General features: G+C 42.4%; 1 protein-coding gene across 3 annotated transcripts in view; it reads right to left on the bottom strand.

The window, feature by feature from the left end:
• RNF8 (ring finger protein 8) overlaps window positions 1–19,609 on the bottom strand; it is a 35,917-nt gene extending 16,308 nt beyond the window's left edge. For all 3 annotated transcript variants that reach the window (XM_065912840.1, XM_065912842.1, XM_065912839.1), the window contains exons 1-2: window positions 19,380–19,609; window positions 10,374–10,502 (exon numbers count right to left, since the gene is read on the bottom strand). In XM_065912840.1, coding sequence (XP_065768912.1) covers window positions 10,374–10,502; window positions 19,380–19,490 — 240 coding nt within the window. In that variant the 5' untranslated portion in view covers window positions 19,491–19,609. The remainder of the gene's footprint in view (window positions 1–10,373; window positions 10,503–19,379) is intronic.
• Window positions 19,610–20,563: the final 954 nt, after the last annotated feature.

Raw genomic sequence — 20,563 nt, 5'->3', positions numbered from 1 at the left:
GTAGCACTAAAAGAAACTGAAATTGAATAGCTCTACTGACATAAACTAGGGGCAAAGGGCCAAGACTGGAAAAATTGCTATTAGTAAAGGAAGTAGCATTCTAATGATGAGGTTCCAAGAAAGTCATGCAGGCACTATCTCTGGATGTGTGTGACCCCTGAGCACAATGGTGCATTGAAAAAACACTGCCCAGAACTCATAAACCAAGAAAGAAAGTACTGACACCTAGCACTGTGGTCAAATTGAAGGTGGGATCTGACCTAAATAGCCACAGAGAGGAGACCCAGGTTTGATCCCTGGGTCAGGAAGATCCCCTGGAGAAGGGAATGATTACCTACTCCAGTATTCTTGCCTGGAAAATTCCATGGACAGAGGAGCCTGGCAGGCTACAGTTCATGGGGTCGCAAAGAGTCAGACACGACTGAGCAACTAACACTTTCACTTTCAATGGGTAACAGAACATAGAGGTTAAGAGCCAGAGCTCTGGATTTATACAAACTTAGGTTTATAGCTCAAATGAACCACCCTGGGCTTCTTAATTGCATGGCCTTCAGCAATTTACTCTTTGTATCTCAGTTCTGTCGGTAAAATTGTACAGTTCCTACCTCATACTGCTCCTGTGAGGAATGACTGAGATAATTCATGCAAAAGACTTAGCACAGTGACTCGCATATAACAAATGCTCAATATTTACTGTTGTGGTTGAAATCAGTGTGGAGATTAAGAGCATGGACCCTGGAGTCAGACTGCCTGGGTTTGTAATCTGGCTCCATTACTTAACAGTTGCATGACTCAGGCAAGTTTCTTAACTTCTCTAGGCCCCAGTTGCCACATCTATCAAGTGGAAGATAATAACAGTCTCCCTCATGGTGTTTCTGTGGATTTAGAGATAACACATGTAATATACTTAGAAAAGTACCTGGCACATGGTAAGTATTATGTAAGAGTATATGCAAGTGCTCACTACTATTTTCTGGTTCAGCTGATTTATCAACAGGCACTTCAACCCTATGCTCAGCATCTTGCAAGGTAAACATACCGAGTGCAAAAGCAGAAGATATGAAAACAACTTTTAGCAGCTGACTGTGGAAAGAAAAACACAAGGGCATATTTAAGCAAATGTGGGATTACATAGAACAGCCTATAAATGCAAAGGAATATCATGTAGAGCTGAATTAGCTAAGAGATGCTAAGTGGGGATGACAGGTCCTAAAATAGACTTGAAGCAAATGCAGGATTTAAAGTTTAAAGAGACAAGTGTGCATTTTAACCCATATCAAGGACTTAACTTTGAGGGACAGGCCGGAGATGAAATTCACATCTGAACTGAGACTAAAGGTTATATTTATTAACAAAGAAGAGGAATGGAGACCAGAGGAAGAGTCAGTTTGAAATTATACACAGGAAAACAGCCTCAGGGAAAGCAATATGACACAAGTGGCCACCTAATGCCAACATTTAAGAAAAATTCAAAGACAAAGACAAGGTTAATAAATAAAGAAGGTTATAGAAGTAGCCTAAGACGAGAGAAAGCAAGGACTCCCTAAAAAGCATGGGCAAACTCTTAAGACCTTTGGCAGCCCTCCACTAGATCCACTGCATTAACCTGCCTCCTTCAAAGCCCTTTAGGTCTGAAAAATAAGCTTTCAAAATTTCCCGATCACATTTTATCCTTGGATCCCTCTGTTTACCCATTAATCACTCCTTGGTGACATCTAGTGGTATAATTTGGACCAAAGGCCCAAATCGGGTTCGTTCACAAAGCGACTATAGAAAAGATGAAAACACCACAGCTATATAGGAACAATCAAGTACTGCCCAGGATATGATCTCAAATACAATGGTTTAAATAAATCAAACTCCTGTCAACACTTTCTTGATGCTGGTTTTCATAATTACCAGTTTGAACAATGTCAGCAGCAGCAAAGTAATAACCAAAGAAAAGCCTGCGCAATGTCTGAGTCATCAATGGAATAAGGGTGGAATAATCCTCGGCCCCTTAAATGCTAATTACTTCACTTGATGCTCAATCTCTGTCTAGAGTTTTAATCAGTTGTTGAGAACAGTGGAAACCCAAAGCCAAAAGCCAATGTTTCTGTGCAGTTCCCTAGATGATTTATGTAGCTCATAAATGGTCTCAGCCCTACCTGTATGGAGTGAAATCACCTGGAAATGTTTAGAACAAATAGCAGTGCCTGAGTCTCATCCTCAGACTGAATTAATTGGTCTGAGATGGGAACTAGGCATCAGGATTTTTAAAGCCAGGTTTAGACACAAACACTGTGTAGAATCATATCAAGACACCAGGTACCTTTGCAGTCAACCCATTCCCAGGCATCTGTCTACTCATCTGGTCTCTACATAGGTCCTGCCTTTTCCAAATGTTGTATAAATGGAATCATACACAGTATGTACCCTTTGGAGTCTGGCTTCTTTTGCTTAGCATGATGATTCTGAGATGTGTCCACTTGGTTGCATTACAGGAGTTTGGTATTTTTATTGCTGAGTAGTACTCCAGGGTACAGGTGTACCAGCTTGTTTCTCCATTCCCTAGTAGTTTCTTCCAATTTTTGGTGATTATGAATAAAGCCACTAGAAACATTTAGGTACAAGTTTTTATGAGAACATAAGTCCCTATTAATTTGGGGTAAATACCTAGAAATAGAATCACTGGTTAAGTGATTAACTGTTTAACTGTAAGAAACCGCCAAACTGTTTTTCAAAGTGGTGGTACTATTTTGTTTCCTCACTTGCAGTGTTTAAAAATTCCAGTTACTTTGCATGCTCATCCGCACTTGGTAATGTATCATTTTAGCATTTCTAATAGATGTACCAGTCAATATTTTAAAAAATTCTTTACCAGAACATAGCTACAAACATAAAAGGGTATAAGTCATAAATGTACAACTATATGAATATCACAAAGTGAACATTTCAGTGTAACTACCGAAAGGTTTAAAAAAAAAAAATCCCACATTATCAGCACGCCAGAAACATCCCCGTGCCTCCTCCTAGCCACTAACCACACCCTTTGCCCCCTGCCACAAGGTGACTACTAGCCTGGCTTAACATCACACATTAGCTTTGCTTGGTTTTTGAACATTATATAAATGGCATTCAGTTCAGTTCAGTCCCTCAGTCGTGTCCGACTCTTCGCAACCCCATGAACCACAGCACACTAGGCCTCCCTGTCCATCACCAACTCCCGGAGTTTACTCAAACTGATGTCCATTGAGTCAGTGATGCCATCCAACCATCTCATCCTCTGTCGTCCCCTTCTCTTCCTGCCCTCAATCTTTCCCAGCATCAGGGTCTTTTCAAATGAGTCAGCTCTTTGCATCAGGTGGTCAAAGTACTGGAGTTTCAGATTCAACATTAGTCCTTCCAATGAACGCCCAGGACTGATCTCCTTTAGGATGGACAGGTTGGATCTCCTTGCTATCCAAGGGACTCTCAAGAGTCTTCTCCAACACCACAGTTCAAAAGCATCAATTCTTCGGTGCTCAGCTTTCTTTACAGTCCAACTCTCACATCCATACAGACGGACCTTTGTTAACAAAGTAACGTCTCTGCTTTTTAATAAGCTGTCTAGGTTGGTCATAACTTTCCTTCCAAGGAGTAAGCGTCCTTTAATTTCATGGCTGCAATCACCATCTGCAGTGATTTTGGAGCCTCCCAAAATAAAGTCAGCCACTGTTTTCCACAGTTTCCCCATCTATTTGCCATGAAGTGATGGGAGCCGATGCCATGATCTTAGTTTTCTGAATGTTGAACTTTAAGCTAGCATTTTCACTTTCCTCTTTCACTTTCATCAAGAGGCTCTTTAGTTCTTCAGTTTCTGCCATAAGCATGGTGTCATCTGCATATCTGAGGTTACTGATATTTCTCCTGGCAATCTTGATTCCAGCTTGTGCTTCTTCCAGCCCAGCATTTCTCATGATGTACTCTGCATAGAAGTTAAATAAGCAGGGTGATAATATACAGCCTTGATGTACTCCTTTTCCTATTTGGAACTAGTCTGTTGTTCCATGTCCAGTTCTAACTGTTGCTTCCTGACCTGCATACAGGTTTCTTAAGAGGCAGGTCAGGTGGTCTGGTATTCCCATCTCTTTCAGAATTTTCCACAGCTTATTGTGATCCACACAGTCAAAGGCTTTGGCATAGTCAATGAAGCAGAAATAGATGTTTTTCTGGAATAATATGTATTCTTTAGTGTCTTTTTCTTTCACTCAATAGTATGTCTCTGAGAGTTATCCATGTTGGTGTTATAGTAGTCATTCATTCATATAGTGTTTCATTGCAAGAATATTCCACAGGTTGGAAAGTGAGCTTCAAGATGGCTCCTGTGAGAGCACCAAAATCACAACTAGCTGTTGAACAACTATTGACAGGAGGATACTGAACCCCACCAAAAAGATACTCCACATCCAAAGACAAAGACGCCAGCTGCAACAAGATGGTAGGGGGGATGCAATCAGGATAAAATCAAATGCTATACCCGCTGGGTGGGTGACCCACAAACTGAAGAACAATAATACCAAAGATGGTCTCCCACTGTTGTGAAGGTTCTAAGCCCCACGTCAGGGGGATCTGATTACAGGACTTCCACAGGACTGGGGGAAACAAGAGGCTCAACTCTTGGAGGGCACAAACAAAATCTTGCATGCACCAAGAGAGAATTTTGAGCATTACTTTGCTGGCGTGTGAGATAAATGCAATCGTGCAGTAGTTTGAACATTCTTTGGCATTGCCCTTCTTTGGGATTGGAATGAAAACTGACCTTTCCCAGTCTGGTGGCCACTGCTGAGCTTTCCAGATTTGCCGGCACAATTGAGTGCAGCACTTTAATAGCATCATCTTTTAGGATGTGAAATAAGCTCAACTGGGATTCCATCACCTCCACTAGCTTTGTTTGTAGTAAATGCTTCCTAAAGCCCACTTGACTTTGCATTCCAGGATGTCTGGCTCTAGATGAGTGATCACACCATCGTGGTTATCTAGGTCATGAAGATCTTTTTTGTATAGAAAGAACAAGACCCAGCTGAGCAAGACCCAGTTTTTCCTACTGCCAGTCGCTCCCATGAGGAAGCTTACACAAGCCTCTCAGTCTCATCCACCAGAGGGCAGACAGAAGAAAGATGAACCACAATCCCGCAGAAGCTAGAATGAAAACCACATCACAGAAAGTTAATCAGAATGACAAAAACAGAGGGTTATGCTCCGGATGAAGGGACAAGACAAAACCTCAGAAAAACAACTAAATGAAGTGGAGATCAGGCAACCTTCCAGAAAAAGAATTCAGAAGAGTGATAGTGAAGATCATCCAAGATCTTGGAAAAAAAACAGAGAAAGATGCAAGTAATGTTTACCAAAGATCTAGAAAAACTAAAAAAACAAGCAAATAGAGATAACAATACATTAGAAGGAATCAATAGCAGAATAACTGAGGCAGAACAATGGATAAGTGACCTCGTAGTCACTTACAGATGTCTCACATCCATAAGACAGAATGGTGGCAATCACTGCTGCAGAACAGAATATAGAAAAAAGAATGAAGAAAAATGAAGACAGCCTAAAAGACCTGTGAAAATGAAAATTGAAACTGTTAGTTGCTCAGAGACCCCTGGGACAACATTAAATGCAACAACATTTCTGTTATATAGATCCCAGAAAGAGAGAGAGAGAAAAGACACACAAAAAATACTTTAAAAGATAATAGCTGAAAATTTCCCTAACATGGGAAAGGAAATAAGTCAACCAAGTCCAGGAAGCATAAAGAGTCCCAGGCAGGATAAACCCAAGGAGGAACACACCAAGACACACAGTAATCAAACTGACAAAAATTAAAGATAAAGGTAAAATATTAAAAGCAACGAGGGAAAAATGACAAATAACAGACAAGGGAACCCCCCATCAGGTTATCAGCTGATTTTCTCACAGAAAGCCTACAAGCCAGAAGGGAATGGCATGATATATTTAAAGTGGTGAAAAGGAAGAACCTACAACCAAGAATACTCTACCCAGCCAGACTCTAGTTCAGGGAAAACCTAAAATCAAGAATAATACTTTACCCAGCAAGACTCTTGTTCAGATTTGACAGAGAAAGCAAAAGCTTTTCAGAGTAGCAAAAGTTAAAGAGAATTCAGCACAACCAAACCAGCTTTATTTGCAACAAACACTAAATGAACTTCTCCAGGCAAGAAACACAAGACAGGGAAAAGACCTACACAAAATAAACCTGAAACAATTAAGAAAATGGTAACAGGATCATACATATTGAAAATTACCTTAAATGTAAATGAATTAAATGCACCAACCAAAAGATATAGACTGGCTGAGCAGATGAAAACATGTGCATGTATGCACTTCCACTTACCACATCACTCTGCTTGACCCCCTAAATTGTATGTAATTACTTTATATTGTTAGGTTAATCATGTTATCACTGTGATTGGCGATTTGTAATTATCTTTTATTTTTTGTCTAGCTATTGATTGTGAAAACTAATATCTTCTACTATTGTAAAAAAGAAAAGGATAGTGAAGCAAATAAAAGTGAAAATGACAGGGACCCTCAGAATATTCATTTTCATCATTTCGTAATATCCATCACAGCTTTACTCCACAATCTGAAGAGGAAAATGAGCTTCCCAGATGGCTCAGTGGTAAAGAATCCACCTGCCAATGCAGGAGACATGGGTTCAATCTCTGGGATGAGAAGATCCCCTGGAGAAGGAAATGGCAACCCACTCCAGTCTTGCCTGGGAAATCCCACGGACTGAGGAGCCTGGGGGCTGCAATCCATGGGGTCACAAGAGTGGAACATGTCTTAGCACTACACAACAACAACAATGTATGTACGTATGTATACATATATACACATATATACATATACAACTTTAATAAATAATGACAAATATTTTTCCAAAATAGTTGTACCTATTTATATTTCTATCAAAAGACTACTTGGCTTCATACCCATGTAAATATATGGCATCATTAAAATGTAATTATAGTTACTCTGACTACAGGGTGTGTCGTGGTATTCCATCATGTATTTCACAGATCATTAATGAAGCTGAACAATGTTTCAAGGATACTGAACAATCAGAAAGAATCTTTTGTGAAGTGCCTGGTTCTTGCCCATTTTTAAAACTGGATTATCTTTCTTTTTCTTACTGATTTGGAGTTCTGTTTACATCCAATGGCTCAGATGGTAAAGAATCCGCCTGCAATGCAGGAAACCTGGGTTCGATCCCTGGTTTGGGAAGATCCCCTGGAGGAGGGCATGGCAACCCACTCCAGTATTCTTGCCTGGAGAATTCCCATGGACGGAGAAGCCTAGTGGGTTGCAGTTCATGGGGTTGCAAAGAGTTGGACACGGCTAAGCAACTAAGTGCGCGCACACACACACACCCCCCCATCCAAGTATAAGCCCTTCACTGATATATCTTTAGCAAGTATCTTCCACTTAATCATGCTTTCACTCTCTTAATGATATATTTTGGTGAATGGAAATTCTTAATTTTAATGTGATATCATCAGTATTTTTAAAAGTATCCCATGTATGGGTAAAACTGGAAACAGTTGAGAACCACTGCTCTAGCTGCTGGGAGGCGGAAAGCTGAATTGCTCCAAGCAGCAAGGTTTGTTCAGACTCAAGTGTCCCCAGAAGGGGTTAAACTAGATCATCTCTAAGGTCCCCTTTTCAGTGCCAATTTCTATTCTGCTCACAGGGCCTTGCCAAGAGTGCCGAACCAATTTACTTAGCATTTATGCTCTCCTTCAACACCATGCCAACTCAACTTAATCCTAGTGCAGGAAGATACTTTCTCCAACAGTTTAAATCTAGCAGTTTTATGCATGCAAAATGAGGCTGCTGGGCAGGCCAGCAGGATACCTGTGATAATCTGAATTATAATAAGAAATATATATATTTGGTATTCATCCCCATTTCTAGCACAGAGTTTCTAAAAACCCTTGAAATTTCCTAAGTGGTAAGAGAGATCAAGGTATCCTTTGTTATGTAAATGAGGTGACTTTTGGAATACCCCAGGGTCACCTATGAGGTCTGGTTGCCAGGGGAACCAATCCAGTGACTGGAGGACTGGAACTTTCAGTCTAACTTAGTTAGCATCAGATTTCAGTCCCACCCCTCAAGCCCTGGGAGGGGAGTGAGGTTAGAGGTTGATCATCACTGCCCAGTGATTCAATCAATTACACATATGTAATAAAGTCTCCAAAAAAAACCCAAAAGGATGGGGTTTGGGCATGGAAGCTCTGTGTCTTTTCCCATATACAATCCTAAAGGAAATCAGTCCTGAATATTCATGGAAGGACTGATACTGAAGCTCCAATACTGTGGCCACCTCATGTAAAGAACTGACCCACTGGAAAAGATGCTGGGAAAGACTAAAGGCAGGAGGAGGAGACAACAGAGGATGAGATGGTTGGATGGCATCACTGACTCGATGGATATGAGTTTGAGTAAGCTCCGGGAGTTGGTGATGGACAGGGAAGCCTGGCGTGCTGCAGTCCATGGGGTCTCAAAGAGTCAGACACGACTGAGTGACTGAACTGAATTGATGTATCTTTTTCATGAGGATGTTCACTTGTATCCCCGACCATATCCTTTTACAATAAACTGGTAAATGTAAGAAAATGTATTCCTGAGTTGTAAAACACTCTGAAGCTGACTGGAGAAGGCAATGGCACCCCACTCCAGTACTCTTTCCTGGAAAATCCCATGGATGGAGGAGCCTGGTGGGCTGCAGTCCATGGGGTCGCTAAGAGTCGGACACGACTGAGCGACTTCACTTTCACTTTTCACTTTCATGCACTGGAGAGGGAAATGGCAACCCACTCCAGTATTCCTGCCTGGAGAATCTCAGGGACAGGGGAGCCTGGTGGGCTGCTGTCTATGGGGTTGCACAGAGTCAGACACAACTGAAGCGACTTAGTAGCAGCAGCAGTTGAAGCTGATTAATTAAATCCAAAATGGGAGGTGGCCATGGGAATCTCTGATTTAACCAGTCAGCCAGAAGTACAGGTTAAAACCTGGACTTGCAACTGGCACCCAAAGTTCAGGGACAGGGTCCTTGGAACCTCCAACATGTAGCCAGTCGAAGCACAGATGTTAACTTGGGGTTGTGACTGGTATCTGAAGTGGAAAGCAGTCTTGTGGGACTAAGCCCTCTACCCGTAGAATCTGATGTTATCTCAGGCAGACAGATGGAGGGTGGGGAGGGAACTCCCCCACACCTGTTGGCATTGGTCTCAGAATCATCTTAATACCTTTCCTTCTAGCAAGTATCTTTAAAATCCTTTCAACCAGAGCAGTGCAAAGTGGTGTCAAAAGACATTTCACACTTCCTAATCCTTAACTGGTTACAGTAGAATTTCTCTCACTTCATAGTCTATATTTTCACTGTATTTGCACTTTCGGTACAAACTTCACATATGCACTTTAGGTACTTCCTAATTGCTGGGTCTATACATTATTTCAACTTCCTTAGTATTTGTGGTTTTCAAATTTGTTTCAAGCAAACAAACAAAAAAAAACTTTGAGGAAATCTTCCTTAGAGCACTAATACATAAAACATGTTAAAAGCGAGGGAAAGGGTTTGCCCTGATGGAAAGGAGTGGGAAAAAGGAGGAGTAAGTGTAGTCAGCTCAGTTCCCCCTGTTCTCCATGCCCTGAATCACAGGTGTACCCTAGAATCTTCATCAGATTCCCAAGGTCTCTGGCCCTTTGACTCACATGAAACCAAATTCACTGGTAACTTAGTTTAGTTTCTGGAACAGGACCTATTGCCCCATCACAGGTGATCCTTTGCTGTTCAGTCGCTATGTCAAGTTCACTCTTTTGTGACCATATGGATTGCAGCCCCAGGCTCCTCTGTCCGTGGGATTTCCCAGGCAAGAATACTGGAATGGGTTGCCATTTCCCTCTCCAGGGGATTTTCCTGACCCAGAGATCGAACCCTCATCTCCTGCATTGGCAGGTGAATTCTTTACCACTGAGCCAGCAGGGAAGCCCAGATGTTCCCTACAAAGTAACTTATTTTGGTATAATCTAACCTCTGGCAGCATAGAGTAGTAGTCATTTCTGGGCAAGACAAGTGAGTAGCTATGATAGAAGATATATTTTTAAATCTTTTAATTTTGTACCACGTATTACCTTTGGGGATGAAAAAAACCCTAACCTAAAAATAAACAGACAGGAAGGAGATTCAAGAGAGAGGGGATATACATATACCTATGATTGATTCACATTGATATATGGCAGAAACCAACACAATACTGTAAAGCAATTATCCTCCAATTAAAAAAAAAATCCAATAAAAGTAACGAGGCTTCTGTGCATTACTGTACCTTGTTGTCCATAATTGTCCACTGGCCCTCAGCATTCTGCTTCAAAATACAGTGGTTTCGGGAAATCATCAGAGGGCAGATTTTTGATACCAACTGGTATGTAACACCAAATCCTCGCCCTACAGTCACCTAGGAAGATAATAACGAAGTAAGAGACACAATCAGCCACTGCACTGAAAAAGGAGGTCCTTTGTCATCTTGTCAACCAGCAGTATCCACAAGTCTCGACTTATGAAACCAGACTCCCATGAAACCCAAATAGATCGTTGGCCATCTCCTCCTTCATTTGCCACTGGAGCCACTGAGTAGAAAAAGGCAAAAAGCTGTGAGAAGAGTTAGTTGAACAGAGTTAGCCATGGAGTATTAGGATTGGTGATGAGAGTCAATTCCTAGGCAGATTGATAAGAAGTCAGGAGTCCCGGAGGAGGACAAAGGGGTCTGGAGCTCTCAAAGCAGAGACAGGGGTCTAGGGTTCTCAAGGAAGAGGAAAGGACAAATTTTTTTTTCCTCTACATTTCTTAGTTTTAGTCACATCAAACATTTTTTCCTTTAAGCCAGGAGCTGATGATCACATAACAAACAACTCAGTTTAAACTCTGTACTAAGGATTAAGGAACAACAATGTATCCTGCTTGAAGGACAGTTTCTCCTTCCTGAAAACCTTCTGGCTAATGAGTCTGAGTAAACTCGGAGAGTTGGTGATGGACAGGGAGGCCTGGCATGCTGCCATTCACGGGGTCGCAAAGAACTGGACGTGACTGAATTGAACTGAACTCTGTTATCTTAAAATGTAAATTATGGGAGTGGGTTTAGTAAGATCTTTACAACCTTGAGACATTCTTTTGATTTATTGTAATAACTAATTAAAAAGTAACTCCCTTGCTAACACTGGGGGGGGGGGGGGGGTGTCGTTCTCCGTCCCCTTTTGGTGTCCACGTTAGAAGCTTTCCTGTCCCTTTTCACTTTAATAAAACTCTGCTACACAAAAACTCTTGAGTGATCAAACCTGGTTTCTGGTCCCGAAGTTAAATCTTCTTCAGATTCTGAAAGGCCACTCAGGATGGAGGATTCCTTTCTACACACCCCCATCAACTAGTCTTAAACACTGCCAAGAACTATAGCTTCTGTACAAGACAGTCTCGCCAATTTTTTAATGGCTCTGACTTGGCCTCTTTCTTTCTATAAGTTCCATTCTTTGGCCCAGGCTCTGCTCTGGGCACCACCAGAAAAATCTCCAATTCCCCTTTTCACATGGCAGCTATAAATTATTTATTGAATCTTCCCTTTTCTTGACCCCGTGTTTCCAATTACTTCGATGTAACTCCATGGCATAGGTTTGAGTCTTTTTGCCATCCTATGGGTCTGTGAAGAGACCCCTGGTTTATTTTTATTCCTGGATACCACATCAAGAAAAATAAACCTAATTTTTATTACATAGCCGGATGCAAGTATCACTTTCTCAGTCCTAGATATTATCACTGGAGCATATAAAATGCATTAGCTTTCATAGCAGATATATCACACTGTCAATGTATCTTTAGGCTTAAGAATAATTAAATTTCTTGGTCTAATCCTCCCCGGAAAGAAAGCTGAGCACCAAAGAATTGATGCTTTTGAACTGTGGTATTGGAGAAGACTCGAGAGCCCCTTGGACTGCAAGAAGATCAAATCAGTCAGGAAATCAGTCCTGAATATCATGGAAGGACTAATGCTGAAGCTAAAACTCCAATACTTTGGCTACCTGTTTTGAAGAATTGACTCATTGGAAAAAACTTTGATGCTGGAAAAGATTGAAGGCAGGAGAAAGCGACGACAGAAGATGAGATGGTTGGATGGCATCACTGACTTGATGTTTGAGCGAGCTCCAGGAGTTGGTGATGGACAGGGAAGCCTGGCGTAGTGCAGTCCTTAGGGTCGAAAAGGACATGATTGAGCGACTGAACTGAACCCTCCCCTAAGAATTTTTATGCTAAATCATGTCTCTTCTATCCTATATTTGACTAGTTGGTAAATCTGAATTCCAGTACAGGATCAATTGATTCCTATTAAATTTCATCTTGTTAATTCAGCCTATCATGAGCTTGTCAAAACCTTTCTAAACTATGTCTGCCATCAGACATAATCAGTATCTCTTCCAGCTTTGAGTCACCCACCAAAATGATATGATGCCCTATGTACCTTCATTCAAGACACAGATAAAAAGATTAAAATAGGCTACAACCAAAGGCAAAGCTCTCATGACAGCCTAGTAAACATTCTACCACACAATTTAGCAATCACCTTCAACAGTTATAGTTCAACCAAAAGATGAAAAAGAAAAGGTCCTTATTTTCCATCTTATCCATAAAGACAGGTTGCAATGAAGTCCCAGTTCACATCTAACATATTTTTTTGACAAACCAGTCGAGTTCATAATAACCCTGTGAAGGAAGGAAATAAGATTCTTCTGGAATCCAGATCACAGAATTTGCTTTTTCTTCTTGGTACACAAGTCACCTCTTTAGTGATCTATAACCCCAACCTTACTTGGGAATATTAAGCCAAATAGTCTGTGGTTTTCTAAAAGCTGCCTCTTTTGTTCCTCTTGAAATTCTTTCAAAATCATGCCTGTCCTCAGTCCCTCAAAAACCACCATAGCTTTTTGCCCCAATCTATTCCTCCCCGCAAACTCTCATCTCAGTAACTCACACTACCACACAACCCACTGCTTAGCCCCAAACCCAGGAGCCATCCATGGCCCTCATCTGGATCCACATTCAAATCATCAGCAAAATCTACTGGCTGTAATTCAAATATGCCCTAAATCTACTCACTTCTATCAGTGGCCACTATCTTAATCCAAACCACACTGCTTCCTCTAGTTAGGCTGTTTTTACTCCTGTGCTAGCCCCCATTCTTTACACAGTAGCTAGAGTAGTAATATAAAAACCTTAAACCAGGTCTTCCCCTTACTTAAAATTCTCTAATAATCCAAACTTCCTTCCACAGTCTCTAAGGCCCTCAATGTCCTAACTCCCTCTATCTCTTCAGTTTCTCCCACATCATGGTTAGAAACACTGACTTCTACCTGAGGGTATTTTCACCTATCTCCTCTGGTTAGAACATTCTTCTTTCAGACATTTGCATGGGCTCCTTTCCGTCTTTCAAGTTTCAGCTCCTCAGAGGCCTACCCTGATTACCTGATCTAGAGTTGCTGCCTGCTCCCTCCCTCGCCATTGCATTCCTTCACATTATTAGCATGTCCTTACCACAAACCAAAATTACTTGTTTCATTTATTTTTGTCTACTTTTATTTATTTTTCTACATTTATATTTAGAATTTAAATTTCACGAGCAGGGACCTTATCCATTTTGTGTACCACAGTATTTCTGTACTCCTTAGAGCCTCTTTCTGCTCAGTAAATATTTGTGAATAAATGGAAAAATAAAGAGATCTTGCTCATGAGTCCTCCTGGATTCCAGGAGATGGGTGTTTTTTAGGTCAGAAGTTGGAAAATGGGTTATTACCACTGGAAACCACGGAGCAACAGCCAGGAACCTTACAAACCTGACTTGTTTGCCTTTAAAATGTAGTGATCACCTCGACCAAAATCCTGAGTCTGAAGTTTCTCAATGCTTTGACGTTTGCCAGAAATTAATTATAGAAGTTCCTCTGAGCACACATATCCTTTAAAAATGGAATGTTAAGGATTTATCTGTCACCCATATTCAATAAGAATTTCCATTTAGGTAGCTTTATTTCTAGCAAGAAAGTATTCAATATTCCATTTCAATATTTGAGGGGAGACAGACTGCCATTATGGGTAGCTTGGAGAAAATAATACAAAAAAGGGAATAATGAGTGCTTTTTCTGAAATTGCCTATGAACTCTGAATCCAGGAAAGGAAGGAAACACTTTTTTCTCTTTCCCTTCACTCTCTGGTCCTAGAATATACCCTGATATATTGATAATTCATCTACACCCATTCAGGCAGACACTTTGCTACAGTATTTCCTTCAGTGAAATGAGAGGAACTTTCATTATTATAGCTGAGACTTTGGGGAACTGCGAAGGCAAGAAACTGACCTTACTCTGCTGTTGTAACTAAATGGTATCAGCATACCTCCTAAAATCTTGTGTGCACCATCTTGTGCTATGGTTTGGGGACTGTTACAATTAGCAAGATATCATTCATCTATTCAGCTTATCTGAATATCCCATCATCATTCATAACATAACAACAAACTATCAACTAACAAGCTATGAGTTGCTTCCATTTACAAAGTTGTGCCAGCCTCTTCACTTACTGACAGTATTAGTCTACAATTAATCCTGTCCTTACCCACCTTTACTAATGCTTTCCTCCTAGGCATGACTCCTGCGTGTATGCTAAGTTGCTTCAGTCATGTCCGACTCTGCAACCCAATGAGCTGTATGTAGCCTACCAGGCTCCTCTGTCCATGGGATTCTCTAGTAAGAATACTGGCGTGGGTTGCCATGCCCTCCTCCAGGGGATCTCCCCCACCCAGGGATCAAACCAGCGTCTCCTGTGACTCCTGCACTGCAGGCAGATACCACTGAGGCACCGGAGAAGCCCAGGCATGACTCCTACTGTATCCCAAATGACCATCAACTTCTCTCGGATGATACTTTCCCTTTTAACAACCCTCTTAGGGCTTCCCTGGTGGCTCAGCTGATAAAGAAGCTGCCTGTAATGTGGGAAACCTGGGTTCAATCCCTGGGTTGGGAAGATCCCCTGAAGAAGGGAATGGCTACCCACTCCAGTATTCTGGCCTGGAGAATTCCATGGACTATATAGTCCATGCGGTCACAGAGAGTTGGACATGATTGAGTGACTTTCACTTTCACTAGGGCAAAAAGCTTCGTGAAAACCAAATACAAGAGAAGAAAAAAAGAAAAATGAAGATACTATGGTTTTCCCCAAAGGCGTAGATATTTATAGGGCCTGGGAACTAGATAGTTGGCAATAAATCTATCTGTTTTTCTACCAAGCTCTCTGGGCTGGTTTAAGAAATTTAAAGACACCCATTCAGGTAGACACTTTGCTACAGTATTTCCTTCAGTGAAACGAGAGGAACTTTCATTATTATAGCTGAGACTTTGGGGAACGGCTAAGGCAAGAAACTGACCTTACTCTGCTGTTGTAACTAAATGGTATCAGCATACTTCCTAAAATCTTGTGTGCACCATCTTGTGCTATGGTTTGGGGACTGTTACAATTAGCAAGACATTACGTCTTGGCTTTGACTCAAGCTCTGCTTATACACACTTCGTGCTGTGTACGAACCACTTCCTAAGATCCGACCTTGCAGACGGCCAGGTCTATGAGGAGAGCCCCATTAGAGGTAGCCTCACAAAAAATTATCCAATAGTTTAAAATATGTATAGGAGCACTTTATAGTCCCCTTGCCGCAGAGGCTTTAACTCTTTCTGTCTGCACCCTCCCCAAGACTCTCACTCTCACTGCTACCAAGCTACTGAGAAGCAATGAATTAATGCATCACAACTGAAATTTTTTCTTTTTTTTTTTCCTCATGGAGGGGAGAGTTGGGTGGGCTGTGCATCATGTGGAATCTTAGTTTCCCAACCAGGGATGAAACCCGTGCCCCATGCATTGGAAGGGCAGAGTGTTAACCACTGGACCGTCAGGGAAGTCCCCATGGCAACTGAATCTTAAAGAATGAATTAACATGACTACTAAATTCCTTATAGGGTTGTGTGTGGGTGTGGTACATGTGCAGGGCTTGCACTAGGTGATGTGTGTGAACGTTTGGCCCTATAGAAAATAAGGTAGAGTTACTATTATGCAGGTGTTAGTATTGTTATTTGTTAAACTTCCCAAAAGTATGGACTTCCTTGGTGGTCCAGTGGTTAAGAATCTGCCTTGCAATGTAGGGGATGTGGGTTCAATCCCTGGCAGGGGAACAAAGATCCCACATGCTGTGGAGCAACTAAGCCTGCACACCACAACTACTGAGCCCACACGCCACAATGAAAGATCCTGCATGATGCAGTGAAGATCCTGCATGCCATAACTAAGATCAAATAAATAAATGCATAAATTAAAAAAAAAAAAACTTGTGACCCCATGAACTACAGTGTGCCAGGCTTCCCTGTCCTTTACTATCTTCTGGAATTTGCTCAAACTCATATCGATTGGGTCGGTAGTGCTATCCAACCATCTCACCCTCTGTTGCTCCTCCTCCTGCCCTCAATCTTTCCCAGCATCAGGGTCTTTTCTAAGAAGTCAGTTCTTTTGCATCAGGTGGCCAAAGTATTGGAGCTTCAGCATCAGTCCTTCTAATGAATCTTCGAGGTTGATTTCCTTTAGGATTTACTGGTTTGATCTTGCAGTCTAAGGGGCTCTTAAGACTCTTCTCCAGCAACACAATTTGAAAGCATCAATTCTATGGCACTCAGCCTAGTTTATGATCCAACTCTCACATCTGTACATGACTACTGGAAAAATCATAGCTTTAACTATATGGACCTTTCTGGCAAAGTGATGTCCCTGCTTTTTAATACGTTGTCGAGGTTTGTTACAGCTTTCTTTCCAAGGAGCAAGCGTCTTTCAACTTCACGATGGCAGTCACAATCTGCAGTGATTTTGGAGCTGTAGAAAATAAAATGTGTTACTGTTTCCACTTTATCTCCATCTACTTGCCATGAAGTGATGGGACTGGATGCCATGATCTTAGTTTTTTGAATACTGAGTTTTAAGCCAGTTTTTTCACTTTCCCTTTCACTTTCTCCTAGCAAACTTGATTCTAGCTTGTGATTCATCCAGCCCAGCATTTTGCATGATGTACTCTGCATATAAGCTAAATAAGCAAGGTGATAATATACAGCCTTGATGTACTTCTTTCCCAATTTTGAACCAGTCTGTTGTTTCATGTCAGGTTCTAACTGTTGCTTCTTGACCTGCACACAGGGTTCTCAACAGGCAGGTAAGGTGGTCTGGTATTTCCATCTATTTAAGAATTTCCCACAGTTCATTGTGATCCACACAGTCAAAGACTTTAGTATAATCAATGAATCAGAAGCAGATGTTCTTCTGGAATTCCCTTGTTTTCTCTATGATCCAACAGATGCTGGAAATTTGATCTCTGGTTCCTCTGCCTTTCCTAAATTTACCTGGTACATCGGGAAGTTCTCGGTTCATGTACTGCTGAAGATTTTGAGCATTATCTTGTGAAATGAGTGCAACTATACAGTAGTTTGAACATTCTCTGGCACTGTCCTTTGGGACTGGAATGAAAACTAACCTTTTCCAGTCCTGTGGCGGCTGCTGACTTTTCCAAATTTGCTGACATATTGAGTGCAGCACTTTTACAACATCATTTCTTAGGATCTGAAATAGCTCAGCTGGAACTCTGTCACCCCTACTGGCTTTGTTTGTAGTAAGGCTTCCTAATGCCCACTTGACTTCACACTACAGGATGTCTGGTTCTAGGTTAGTGACCATACTGTTGTGGTTATCTGGGTCATTAAGACCTTTTTTGTATAGCTCTTCTGTGTATTCTTGCCACCTTTTAATCTCTTCTGTTAGGTCCTTACTGTTTCTGTCCTTTATCGTGCCCATCCTTGCATGAAATGTTCCCCTTGACATTTCCAATTTTCTTGAGGAGATCTCTAGTCTTTCAGATTCTATTGTTTTACTCTATTTCTTTGCACTGATCACTTAAGAAAGCTTTGTTATCTCTCCTTGCTATTCTCTGGAACGCAGCATTCAGTTGGGTGTTTGTTTCCCTTTCTCCCTCGCGTTTTGGTTCTCTCCTTTTCTCACCTATTTGTAAAGCCTCCTCAGACAACTGTGCTGCCTTCTTTTCCTTAATACTAAATAAACCACAGCTTGGCACTTGATTAGCCTGTGCATGGATGTTCTCAAACTGCTTCACTGTATAAAATCCTCCTTTTCCCAGTCAAGCAGTGGACACTTTGAGAGTAGAAGCCATTATTATTTATCCCTCTCTTACTATACCAAACAATGTAAGTACTCAATAAATACCCAAGAGACTGAACCGAGATTACCTAACTTATAGGAAAAATTTAAACATATAAAATTACCTAAAGACTTCTTTGTCCTTCACATAAACGTTTCCAAAACCAAAAAGGTTCCCAGTCACCCCAAAATGGTCCCTGATCTAGCCATCCTTTCCAAGTAGACTGCATTCTCTCTTCCCTCTCTTTTCCATCATCTGTAAAACCACCACCCCAGTCCTAGTGGCCTCCAACTGAAACTGTGCCTCACCTCTCAAGCTGTTTTGGTTTTGCACTTATGACAGCACTGGAGAACGTCATAAACGGCCTCTGGAGAGAATTCTCATATTTCTGAACCCCTACCCTAACCCAGGAGGTGCCAATGGGCAGTACCGAGACTCACAGGAGAATTGTGGCCCATATCAAAGCCCCAATTCTCATGAACTGGAAAAAAAAAGACACTTTTACGTTAAAGCCTGGGTATTTTAAGGGGCACTATCCCAAGCTCGCAATCGTTTTCAAAATAAACGAGAAAGTTTCCTCTCTCAGCAGTCCTCCGAGCTTCCCCCTCAGATGCCGGGCAGCTCCGCCTCCCAGCTCCGCCACCCCGGCGGTCGCCGTCCGTGAGACCCACAGTCGCCTCCTTTCCCCTCGAAACCCCAGCAGTCCTCACAGTCTCGACGCTCACCTCTCGCTCTACCCCTCGACCAGGCTCCTCCCCACAACCCAGACACCTGGCCCAGCTCGCCCCTCGGGCCTAGGCCGCTGTCAGAGGGGCCATCTTTTCTCCCGCGCGGCCCTACTTCCCCCGGACACCTCCCACCTGAGACCCTCCTCGCCCCCAAACCGCTCGCACCAGGCCCCTTTCTCCATTCCCTCATCCAGGACCCACCCCTCACCGCTCTCCTCTACTTCTCCCACCTCCTCTTTCCGGTTCATCCCTCCCTCCCGGACGCGAGGCCTCCCTTGGACCCCGGCCTCCTCCAACCCCCTTCCCTCGCCTCAAGAAGACCCCTCCCCCTCACCTCGTTTCCATCCTCCAGCAGCAGCCACTCGGCGTTCATCCCCACTCGCCGCAAGCACCAGCTCCGTTCACCCGCGCCGCCTTCCGTGACCAGGGAGCCGGGATCCCCCATAGTCCACTCAGACCAGGGTCGCAGTCAGCACACGGCGAGACCCTTACGTGGGTTCCCGCCGCCTCTCGGCTTCCTCGCGGGCGCCATACCTACACCACAGACAGAAGCAGTCGCTACGGGCTCACGATCGATGTGAATGTTCGCTTGGGCTCCGCCCCAGCCCGCCCCGCCAGCGAGCGGGAGTCACTGCGCCTGCGCGAGAGGAGGGCGCTTGGCGGCCGGTAGCCCAGGTGAGGCTGGTCTAGTCCAGGTGAGGTGGTCTAGGCCAGGTGAGGGTGGGTCTAGCCCAAGGTGAGGCATTTGCCGCCCCCCCCACCCCGCCCCAGGCACTCTAATGCTCCTGTCACACCTTGCACACCCTTTGTAGAACCCTTACCCCAGTCTTAGCCTCTCCACACTGGAGTCTCGTCTCACTTTTCCTCCTTTTTAAAAATTTTGCTTTATAACGCTTTCTAAGTTATTTAAAATTGTAACCTACTATTAAACAACTTTTAACTTGTTTTGTTTTAAATCTATTAAAGTTGTTTTAAATAGAACCTCTTTTGCACTATCTCCTTTAACTATTTTTTTTTTAAACTTAGACTGAAAAAAAAATATTAAAAAAAAAAAAAGAAAGAAAGGAATCCCTTGGCAGTCTAGTGGTTAGGACTCCTCGCTTTCACTGACAGGCAGGGTATCGCAGTTCAGTCCCTCGTTGGGGAATTAAGATCCTGCAAAAAAAAAAAAAGATCCTGCTAGCTAGCAGGGCGACTCAACCTTCCCCCGCCCCCCTCCCCGCCCCCGCTTCCCGCCCCCAGCAAAAAAAGTATAAAAAAACCTTAGAGCTTATTAGGCAAATCTATCCAGGCAGAAAGCAGTTACCTGCTGCTAAGTGTGGAAGCCTAGGGGCTGAATGCAAAGGGACTTGAGAGAATTTTCGAAGGTGATAGAATTGTTTAAAACTGGATTGTGGTATACACTGGAACATAATATCCTACATCAATTATATTTCAATTAAAAATAAGTAAATAAATGAAAATGAAACTAGATGTAGTGATGAGTATAAATCCACTGCAAAATCCTTGAAGCATGCA

This window comes from Muntiacus reevesi, chromosome 20 (genome assembly GCF_963930625.1).
Source record: "Muntiacus reevesi chromosome 20, mMunRee1.1, whole genome shotgun sequence".
Classification (NCBI taxonomy): domain Eukaryota; kingdom Metazoa; phylum Chordata; class Mammalia; order Artiodactyla; family Cervidae; genus Muntiacus; species Muntiacus reevesi.
Note: the sequence above shows the minus strand (reverse complement) of the source record. Positions and strands in the feature narration are given on the sequence as shown.